At 34.2% G+C, this 12,094-nt stretch overlaps 1 protein-coding gene across 7 annotated transcripts in view; it reads left to right on the top strand.

Moving 5' to 3' along the window:
- The window catches only part of POU1F1 (POU class 1 homeobox 1), a 42,058-nt gene that overhangs the window by 14,341 nt on the left and 15,623 nt on the right, over positions 1-12,094 (top strand). For 5 of the 7 annotated variants that reach the window (XR_004287740.1, XR_004287742.1, XM_032352054.1 and 2 more), the window contains 3 exons: positions 631-811; positions 2,593-2,701; positions 10,928-11,554. Coding sequence is in view for 5 of the 7 variants with exons in the window: in XM_032352054.1 (XP_032207945.1) it covers positions 11,413-11,554 (142 nt within the window). In the remaining 2 variants the exon portion in view is untranslated. Of the gene's footprint in view, positions 1-630; positions 812-2,326; positions 2,460-2,592; positions 2,702-10,927; positions 11,555-12,094 lie in introns of those variants that run through there. The other 2 variants (XM_032352073.1, XM_032352084.1) reach the window with 2 other exon arrangements.

The raw sequence follows: 12,094 nt of genomic DNA on the forward strand, positions 1-12,094 counted from the left end.
ATATGTATCTATAGCTGAATCTGCATGTGTTTCCCAATCCTTTTATTTTTCTTTAAAACTCAGTTTAAGGGGCGCCTGGGTGGCTCAGTCGTTAAGCATCTGCCTTCTGCTCGGGTCATGATTCCCTGGTCCTGGGATCCAGCTCCCTGCTCTGTGGGAAGCCTGCTTCTCCCTCTCCCACTCCCTCAGCTTGTTTTCCCTCTCCAGCTGTCTCTCTCTCTCTGTCAAATAAATAAATAATTTTTTTTAAAAAAATCGTTTATGTCATGACTTAATCACCTATAACTTCTACCTGTAAGACTGCATTTTTTTTAATAACAGATGCCTTAATCCACGTGTACTTGTTTGATATATGCTCAGAAACAAAGCTCCTATTCTGATGTTTTTCAAAAGTAAGCCAAGAGTCATGGGACCACTTATTAAATAACACTGTCTTTTCCTACTGATTCTTAAAAACATTTTCACCAAAAATGAAATTCTCACATCGAGATTTGTACAAGTGATTTTAAACTTATTAGTAGAATTTGACAAATTGTAAATATGAAATATTAAAAATGATTTTGTTAGAAAACAATTCCACTGTAATGTTTTTAGGTTCAAGTCTTGTCTTCTCTGTCTTATGTTTCAAAGTGTTACAAGTGACCTTTTACGGAGCTCAGCATTGATTTAAATATGCTGATGAAATCACTTGGCTTGCAAGATGTTTGATAGAAAAATGAAACCTTAAACTACCAACTGAGTTTGAACAGATGATGTTTTTCTGACTAACACACCAATATTCATTAAACAGAAGTATGTGTCCAAAGTTCAGGTATGAATAAAAATGAAATGGCTTTTCTGGGTGCTTATATGTTAAGCTCCATTAGGTCATTATTTCTCAATACCATTATGATTTGTACTTTACTCTTCAATATAAAAAAAGCAATTAAAATATTACAAAGCCCCCATGAACTCCGAAGAACTTTTGTTCCCATTACTAATCATTTGTAAACTGGAATTCTGAGGTTAGCTTTACAAACTTGCGTAATTGACTAATTCTAGGAACTTGTTCTTCTCCTATTTTCATCCCTATTTCCCTATATTTTCTCTCTGGGTTATGGGTAACAAGTACAAGCAGAGGAAATACTAAGAATAATAATTTAAGAAGACAAAATTCTTTGTCATATTTTACATTGTGCTTATCATCTCCATCATAATGAACTGAATCATACGATGGTATAGTTTGCTTTTGTATCCATCACATGTGAAACATGACCAGCATTCTCTGTTTCGTATCTTCCATGCACCTGTTCCTACCTACCGTTAAATGGGATTCCCAATGGTCTTTAAACACATGATGCAAAATTAATCCTCTTCAATCCCTCAGTCTCCCTGCCCCCCCCCCAACCTCCCTGCCCCCACTCCCTCTAACTTATCCTCTTCTCTTTTCCCCTCATGCATTCCAATCTATTTGATCCCTTGGAAAATATAGAGAATAGAATTAAGACAAGTAAGAAACATGTTCAGGGGCACCTGGGTGGCTCAGTGGGTTAAGCCGCTGCCTTCGGCTCAGGTCATGATCTCGGGGTCCCGGGATCGAGTCCCGCATCGGGCTCTCTGCTCAGCAGGGAACCTGCTTCCTTCTCTCTCTCTCTCTGCCTGCCTCTCTGCCTAGTTGTGATCTCTCTCTGTCAAATAAATAAATAAAATCTTTAAAAAAAAAAAAAAAAAAAAAAAAAAAAGAAACATGTTCATTTCGCTGTGCATCTAATCAGTACATGCATTTCTTAAAGGGAAATGTACTTGGAAAAGTAATTGTCATGTGTTTTTTAATATTTTATAAATATCAATATTTATTTATCATTTATGACTTCTGAATCACTGATTCGATTTTTCATTAGAAATATAATTATATTCGATTTAATATACAATGTACTTTTAAGTGATCTTATTTTATAGTGTGAAGTAATTGGGTGATTCTGTCAGATTCAACTTTATATTCCATTAGATGACTTGATTAAAACTCCCTTTTTAATTTTCATTTATTCATGGTATCTTAATATCAGTGTCATTGGTTTTATGACACCTACTGGTTTTATTTATTTTATGTGTTCAATTTTGTCATAAACATTCACCATTCAGCTCATTGTTTTACTCAGATTATCATCCTTTATGATTCAGAAGTTAGCTTATCTAATTTTAAAAACTTTTTTTGAAACACTTTGTTTATACACCCTACATGTTCTCTGAGAACCGTGGGAAGAACAGCTTTATCCCCAGAGATAGTTCTTTCTTCAGTGTACAACAGAGGGTTTTCATTTGCAAAATCAATCTAGTGCAAGGCAGGTGTCTCAGTGAAAGAAATTCTAATTTTATTTACCCTTTATTGAAACCTTCATTTTTTTTTCTTGAACTTCTAGGTTCAGTCAAGAGTAATGTAATTATGTTTGTTTTTATTCAGAGACCTAAGACCTAGACAGGTAATTAATCACAAATATATATATTTATACACACACACACACACACACAATGTATTTAATTGCTATTATTCAGGGTATGAGGAAGCATTCTTCTCATATTGTCTTAATCTGTTGTCTCCATTTATTCCTGCAGAGACACATTCTACTTGCTTATTACAGAACTAAACTTGAATTTTCCTCTAGTCTTGTTCAGTTACTACATCGAAAGAATTCTAGGACTTGGAGAGATTACTAGGTTCAAGGTAAAGTGCAAATAATTGGAGATTTCTGTGAGTCCCACTACAAGAAATATAAAAGAAGTATTTCAAATAAAGATATATAAATAACAAATTTATACTTGATGAACCTAACATCTAACAATGTCAGGAAAATATAGGACAGAGATTAGTCTAAAATCACTCAGAGATCATTAGAATTACACTCACTTAAATAACATGTTGGAATAACATACTTCAAAGCACTCAGGACAAATGGGTCACAGGGTAGATGCTCAGTAAACACTAACAGAATCTGAATTCATATTAGAAAGAAATGTCTTATTATCAAAAATAGTGTTTTCTAATAATTGAGTACTAAACAGTATGTGTGCCTATGTGCCAAGAACAGTATTCATCATTATTATTTTTTTGAAAGACTTTACTTATTTATTTATTTGTCAGAGAGGGTGAGAGAACAAACACAGGGAGACCAGTCAGAGGGAGAAGCAGGCTCCCCAGGGAGCAAGGAGTCTGACACTCAGTGGGACTTGACCCCAGGACCTGGGATCATGATCTGAGCCAGAGGCAGATGTTTAACTAAATGAGCCACCCAGGTGTCCCCTCAGTATTATTTTTAAATAATGTCTCCTTATTACTGGAATTTTTCAATGCATTTAATATACAATGCCACTTAAATTCTCCCACATCCATCAAGCCATTCATTTTTTCCCCATTTGAATTACAGAGAAACCTTTAGCCATATAAGATTCAGAGTCATAGATTTATGAAAGTTTAAGTCATTAGATCCTCTACTCCTCAGGTGATCACACAGAAATTTACAAAGATTTCATCTGCCGGTGGCAGTCTTGCAATATAAGTAGGAAATATAAAAGCAGCCTAAATTATACTTTTAATCACGGTAGTAGAAGGAAACAAAGGATAAGTGGAAGAAGATACAAATGGTATAGATAACAGTTTAGGATGAGTAGTGTTAAAGCAGAGCATAGTACGACTGTCTTCTGAAAGCCTTCTCTTTCTTCACTGTGATCTGTAATAAGTCTTGCTTGCCTTCACTTTAATGAGAACTTTGGGAGTTACACAGAAATGACTAGATTTTTTTAGTTGACATATTCTGCCTCTCCACCAAAAACCAAAACAAAACCAAAAAAACCCCAGCAAAACACCGAGGCAATCCCAAATAATCAAACATAGCCTTTGATCCCCACCAGAGGAAATGAAACACCTTTCTTTCTCCCACTTCACACCCCTGTTTACCTGGTCTCCCTCTACAAACCCTACATTAGATTATCTTGTATCATGAACTAAGCCATAGCCAGATGATTATAATTAAATAACCTCATTGCAGTAACTAAGGAAAGCATTCTGTTTCTTTCATCTTCAGAGATGCCTAAATGAAAAAAGGAGACATGCTCCCTCAGCACAATATCAATTAATTTGCCATGTTCTGTATTTATTTCTTGTTACACCATACAATATGCGTGTGTCACTCAGACTACTAAGGAGCTAATCATTTTCTTTCCATCATGAGTTGAAGGAATAAAAATATCACTTCTAATTCAGGTACCAATAGAAAACATCTCTTGTGAAAGATTTATACACTTCAAAATATATCTCTGTGCATCGTGTGTTAATGCTGTCTAATGAAACTCAGAGCAAAGAGGTTTCCCAACTAAATTAATTCATTTGCGGCAGTCCATTGTTTAGACAAGACTTACTCTCTTTAAGTGAGGGAGACAATGATAAATCTACCCATGGACTGTAGTACCGCGGGGAGACGGCCCTTATGGGCGAGCATCACTCCTAAGTCAGTGTCTCACCTTGACATTTATTATCCGTAAGTAATGAGTTTACCCTTTAGACAGCATTAAGAGAGCATTCATCTTTGGGAAGGTTGCAAGCCATTGACATTATGTCTTCCTTGGGCAATAAAGAACCTTGATTTCTGGATCTGAAGGAATTTAAGTAAGAATGAACTGAATAATGCACACATTCATTGCTGTTTTCACAATCAATAAAGAGCCAAACATGGCGTGTGTGACGGATGTGCACTTTAAATAATGTCTGCTTCCAGTGTGACGGAGTTCCTTTTCAAGCCATATGGTTGTATAATCTTTTCCTTAAAAAACTTCTTTGAGTAAAATTTATCATCTTTTCAACAGTTATGAGTTGTGGGAATTCTATATTTTATTGCCACTAAGACTATCTGAATAAATTAATTTAGATTCATTTTCATATCCTGATGGGAATCCCCCATCTCAATTCCTTTATCCCTTTTCTCTCTCCTCTCAGCATATATGTATCTGTATATAAATACCTATAAATAATCTATAACTATATACAGCTATAGTTAACTGTAGTATTTACTATATAGAGTATAGATATAGATATGTTTATATAAATATATATGTATATATATTTATATATAATGGCTCAGGTCATGATCTCAGGATCCTGGGATCAAGCCCTGAGTAGGGCTCCCTGATCAGGGGGAAATCTACTTCTCCCTCTGCCCCTTTCTTGTGATTTTTCTCTCTCTCAAATAAATAGATGAAATCTTAAAATATCCACAAATTTGACTCAGCTTGAAGTGCTTTGAATTTTAAGTTGAAGAAAGGATTATTAATATCAATTAAACACATTATTAGATAGGGTTAAATTATTCAGCAGTGTTAGTCCTATGCCCCATAAGAAGCAATGTCTATATTATTCTTGTAATATACCTGCATACTCGTATAGGTTTATACAGCAATCTGGTTGTTGAAAAGATAGAACACTAAATCTTTTAAAGAGTTATCCTTTTTCCCGTGTTTTCTCTCTGAAGTCATGTGACAAGAAGTCTGCATATAGAGGTACATGGAGATAGGGAACAGACTTAGATACATCTCAATATCAACATTTTCCTTATATAATAAAAGGCAGAATTGTGTAGCTTGAATTCCTACACCAGCTCCACTATTTACTATATGACTTTTAGTAAAGCTTTAGGCTCTCTCTGACTCAGTTTCTCAGTCTGTACAATGGCACCTACCTTACTGGATTCATGTGAGGTTTAAGTGAAATACCCATAACATATGCAGACTTAATAAGCATAAACACTATTATAAAAAGTCACTTATTAATGATTACTAATATTTATTGAGAGCTTATTACATGCCTGGCATTCCTCTCCATGAAACGAGTATTAGAATTGTCTCCATTTTATGGATAAGATAAACTGAGACACTGAAAGGGGAAGCTAACTATCAGTCATTACATATCTGCTAAGGTGTAAATCTTGAGTTCAAGTCCAGACAGTCTGGCTCCAGAACCTATCTATATGTCGTATCATTATTCTATAGTTTTCAGCTCAAACAAAAACATAGAAAAATCAGCTATTATTTCTTAATAGCATGTTTCTAGATTTGTATGTTTTTCTCAAAATATGATCATTCTGCCCAAAACTCAAACAGTATATTTAAAAAAAAAAAAATTCTTGGCTGCACTGAAGAGGAGCTATGATGAGAGAACAAAACTAACAAATCGGCCTGGCCAAGATTTCAGCTGTATTTTCCTTTATTACTTTAACCTGATTAGACTTTTTATTTATATGATAGTTTTCAAATTATGTTACAATTATATGTGTGTATATATATATATATATATATATATATATATATATATAATGAGTTATACATATTATACATTAACAGTTAACAAATATCTGGATAAGTGGCGCTTGGGTGGCTCAGTCATTAAGCATCTGCCTTTGACTCAGCTCATGATACCAGAGTCCTGGGATGGAGCCCTGTGTCTGGCTCCCTGCTCAGCAGGGAGTCTGCTTCTTCCTCTGATCCTACCCCCAAATCATGCTCTCTCTTTCTCTCAAATAATTTTTTTAAAAATAAATTAAAAAAAAAATTACTGGGCAAGAGAAAATGTAAAAAGCTGAAATTATTAAGAAATGTAAAAAGAAAAGATCAACGTATTTAGTTCATACCTAACCTATTATGTATGTCAGTGTCCAATATAAATTTAAAAGACAAACAAGAGGGGCACCTGGGTGGCTCAGTGGGTTACAGCCTCTGCCTTAGGCTCAGTGGGTTAAAGCCTCTGCCTTCAGCTTAGGTCATGATCCCAGAGTCCTGGGATAGAGCCCCACATCCAGCTCTCTGCTCAGCAGGGAGCCTGCTTCCCCTTCTCTCTCTCTGCCTACTTGTGATCTCTCTTTCTCTCTGTCAAATTAATAAATAAAATCTTCAAAAAAAAAAAAGACAAACAAGAAATTAGGAAAATTTCAATCAAAATAAAAACACTAAAAATTAACATTCTTTATATATTTTAAAACACACTAGTTGATAATAAAACAAAAATATATTAAATAATGGGGTGAAATATACTGCTAATTAACAAAACAATAAATACAAATAGCTAATACAGATATGAAAAATAGCATATTAGCAATAAAAATTTAAATTAATTAGTAAGATGCCATTGTCTTAACAGATTAATATTTAGTATTTAAGCCTAAGTATTTAGTTTTTTATTACTGACATGGAGATGCAAGAAAATTGTCAATTTCACTCTACTGGTGCTTTTGTAAAATTATAGAAGAACATCACTCACATTTTAAGAACATCTTCCCAGATAACATTCTATCCATCATTGTCTGAAAATGCCTGACTGCTTCCAGTGCAAACCAATCCATTCATAAGTTTGGGCACCAGGAACAATGTTGTACTTCTAGAACATGTCCTTAGCCATGGCCAATCGGGATGTTTCTCTCATAAATGTAGACTGAAAAGCTTTCACCTGGCTAAAAGCTTTAAGACATGATCTAAAGATAGATGGAGAATCAGTCAGGCAGGGAGTAAGGAAAAGGAGATAGACAAGTCAGAGAGATTTGGCAAATGGCTTCCCATTTTCTATTTAGCATCTCCCAGTGGCCTGACTTTCTTTTTTTGTGAGTTCCAAGAAACTCCATGTCTCTTAATAATAAATAATTATTTTTTGCTCAACTTGTTCCTGATATTTGAAACCAAATAATAATGGAATAAATTGCTTGAAAAATTAAGCCAAAGATTGGAAGAAAATATTTGCAAAAGAGATATCTGAAAATAGATTGTTACCTAAAATATACAAAGAGCACTTAAAATTCAATATAAAGAAAACTAACAACCCGATTAAAAAATGGGCAAATGACCTGAATAGACACCTCACTAAAGAAGACATACAATTGGCAAATTAGCATATGAAAACATGTTAAACATCATATGTTATCATGGAATTACAAATTAACTTAATAAGATACCACTGGACACCCACCAGAATGGCTAAGACCCAAAATAGTGATGATACCAAAGTGGAGCAACAGGAACTCTCATTCATTGCTAGTGGGAATACAAAATGCTACAGCCACTTTAGAAAAACTGGTATTTCTTATGAAACTAGATATGCACCTACCGTGCAATCCAACAGTCACATTCCTTGGTATTTACCTTAAGGGACTAAAAACATGTCTACACAAAAATCTGCACACAAATGTTTTTAGTACCCTTATTCACAAATGACAAGACTTGGAAGTAACAAGATGTCCTTCAGTATATGAATGGATAAACCAACTGTTGCACATCAAAACAATGAAATATCATTCAGCACTAAAAAGAAATGAGCTATCAAGGCATGAAAGACACAGAATTTAAGATTCTTAAGTGCATATTACTAAAGGGAAATATGCCAATCTGAAAAGGCTACCTACTATGAAATTCAAACTATATGAAATCTTGGAAAAGTTAAAACTATGTAGACAATAAAAAGGTAAGTGGTATCAGAGACTCAGGTCATGATCTTGGGATTCTAGGATGGAGTGCTCAGCAGAGAGTCTGCTTGAGGATTTCTCTCCCTCTCCTTCCCCCCCGCCAATTCCTGCACACTCTGTCTCAAATAAATAAATAAATAAATAAATAAATCTTTTAAAAAATAATGGTGAGTGGTACCAGAGGTTAGAAGGGAAGGATGAAGAGGCAAAGCAAGAAGATTTGTAGGGCTGTGAAACTTTTCTGTACTTTTCTGACACTACAATGGTAGATTCAAGTAATTATGGATTCGTCAAAACCCATAGAATATATTATAAGAGGGAACTCTAATACAAACTGACTTTGGGTGATAATTCTGTCAATGCAGATTCATCAGTTGTAACAAATGTAACAATCTGGTGGATGATTTTGATAGTGGGGAGGACTGCGCATGCTCGGTATAAGGGGTAGATGGGAACTCTCAGCACTTTCTGCTCAATTTTGCTATGAACATAAAACTATTCTTTTAAAAAAAAGTTTTTTTTGAAAAAGCAATTTGGGAATGTTTTTTAAGACCTGTAAAAACCTGTTATGACAAACTTAATAATCCCACCTCTAAGAATCTACCATCGGGAGGATATTTAGATTATATTTTGAAATACAGATTATATTGTGAAAACGCATTGTGTTAAAAAATGTATAAAAACATTCATTGCATTGTTATTTATAAAAATGAAAAGCAGGTGATACAAAACACCCAACAATAAGGAGATGGTCAAATTATAATACATCCATACAATTCAGTATTATGCAAAATTATAATTGTTTATGAAACTGATTGTAAAAACTGATAAATTAACTGTTAATAGTACTAAGTGAGATTACTGTAGTGGAAAAATCTATTTTCTAGCTTTGCACAGTTTTAACCGGAGCATTCTCGTTCGCCTTTCACGGCCGAAAGAGTTAAAAATTTTAAAACTGTTATTAAATGATGTCTAAGATTCAACTGTAAAATTCTACGTAGTATGACAAACTACTGGGAAAGCTTTTTGCTTTGTCCAGGGAGGTTTTACAATGCCCCTTATTACCTGCCACTGGGTTGATATGCTTTATCAGCATATTCCAAGGACTCTATCAATTAGCTTATTTTTTTTTATATTCAATGCCAAATAAACTTATTTTTATTTAGTTTTCTTAGGAAATTCTCTGCATAAATACATTGTAAAACCTTTTGTTTCTTTGTTTATGTGGTCTGAAAATTATATAAATTCTGCAAGTGTGAAATACATACTTTTGGTTACCTATAACTCCTTCTCTCATTTAGAGAAAACAGAGCTTCAAAGATATAGAATTCAGAATGAAAAAATATGTCACTTTCACAATAAATATTTTTCAGGCAATATTTAACGATTTGGGTAATCTTATATTTTCCAAAAAATATCAACTGGTTACTAACAAAACGCTCAAGTTGCAAGTTTTTTGAGATAGTATTCTTATCAACACAAACATCAGGTTTAGCACAAAACAGCCAATTCCAAGTTATCTGGAAACATTCTATAAAACAAAATTTCAAAAAAGCTAATGGGGCATGGTCCTTGCTTAGAAAGTCAGTAATCTCTATGCCTCTCAGTTTGCTTCTGTTTTATTATCCCCAGCAGACATTCTAAAAATAGTATTGCATTCACTCATTTATTTATAGAAATCATGATCATTGTACTTGATGCTAATATATTTATCTTTGAATGAACTATTAGTATATATATATATGTATGTATATCCATATATATTTTTTTCTGACACTAATATATTTATCTTTGAATGAACTATTAATAGTATAGAACTATTAGTAGTATGTGTATACATATATGTATGTGTGTGTGTATATATATATATATATATATGTATATATATATATATGTATATATATGGTTTTTCCCCCCATGCTCACGTGATATGGAAGGTTTGCACCCAGTGCTGCCATGGTTACTGTAGGCTCTGGAGCAGAATGGTTAAGATCAGGGGTTCTGGAGGAGTTAGGCATAGTGAAGACAGTATGGTAAATAATTCACACAGATGTGAGATTTGCGCGATGTGAACTATAGAAAGTGCCTAGGATAGTGTCAACATCTAGTAAGGGCTTCTCACTAAGCCTTAAACTAAATATTCATTCTTAATGAGTAAATTGAAATCAAGGAAAAATGATACTACCAGTCTGGTTGTCTTCTCTACACAGTACTACAACTGTATTCAAAATTTTTCTATTTTGTACTTATAATATATAACAAATTAGTTTACATGATTTTTCACAATTGCATGTTAAGTCTGAATCAGTAGTTGGCAATATATTCATTCTCAGATTGAGTTTTCTATGCATCTTTCAATTTAAACTTAGAGTTTCTTTCAATTACAAACTCAAATACAGTTTCTTAAATAGAGTTTCTTAAAAATTGTGTAATATTTGTTTTATGTTGTTTTGCAGATTGAATGAGAAGTTATCAAAAAGAATCTCCCGTATAACAATTTGTTATTGTGTTAGTAACTTAGAGGCACCTAGTATTTTTCAATTCATTTTAGGATTACTTCTTGGAGGGACACTTAACTTCTGAAGCTCTTGAATCCTTTCTAAAAGGTCTCAATCACGAAAGTTCTCCACTCAAATTTCAGATTTCTCCCTTTCCCTCCATCTATACCCCAGAACCAGGGTCCCTCTTGGGCATGGATTAGGTTCCAGTGAGAAGGAAGACGATGCACCATGATAAAGCAATACCCCTGGGAAAAGACGATTAACATGTATAAAGGGATTTCCCTGCAGTATAAGTACCAAGCACGCGTCCTCCTGGTGCTCAGGGCCTTCCTGATGTATATATGCAGGGAGTGAGATTTGAAACGGCCCTTGGAAACAGTAATAGAATAAAAGTCTGAGCTGGGGAGCAGCAGTTCTCAGCTTTCTCCTGTCTTGTGGGAATGAGTTGCCAACCTTTTACTTCGGCTGATACCTTCATACCTCTGAATTCGGAGGCTTCTGCAACTCTGCCTCTGATCATGCATCACAGCGCTGCCGAGTGCCTCCCGGTCTCCAACCATGCAACCAACGTGATGTCCACAGGTACGGACTCCCCTACCAGTCTGCGTGCGGCCGGACGGATGCTTTCAATCTTGTTAGTTTAGAATCTCTTTGCTTCTTTTATTTTCTCCTTCATTTTAATTCCCTTTACGTTAAATATGAAGGCTATTTAAAAAAGGCCGAACTACCTTAGACATTTTTAAAGAATATTATTAAGCGTAGTAATTTCAATTGTTGGCTTTATTATAAAGGAGATCTATTTTCTACAAAAGTAAACAGCAAGCCTGGGTGTTTTTAATCCAGAAAACGTTTCTATGGAAATATTTATGGGTAAGGAACAAAACTAAAGGGATAGGTAAAATAATTTAGTGTTTAAAAGGTGTTACTTATTTATCTTAGAGATTCGTTTGGTTTTACTACGTCCAAGAACATCCGTATACCTTGTAGTAAACACAACTGAATGATTCCCAATACCAACAACAGTGGATTTCAAAGAATACTGTAATTAAGTGATTTTAACAAACATTATTAGCATCATTCAAAACTCAAAAACCAAAGCTAGAAGCAATATGTAGCATTTAG

The sequence above is a fragment of the Mustela erminea genome, chromosome 1, assembly GCF_009829155.1.
Source record: "Mustela erminea isolate mMusErm1 chromosome 1, mMusErm1.Pri, whole genome shotgun sequence".
In the NCBI taxonomy this organism is placed as follows: Eukaryota; Metazoa; Chordata; class Mammalia; order Carnivora; family Mustelidae; genus Mustela; species Mustela erminea.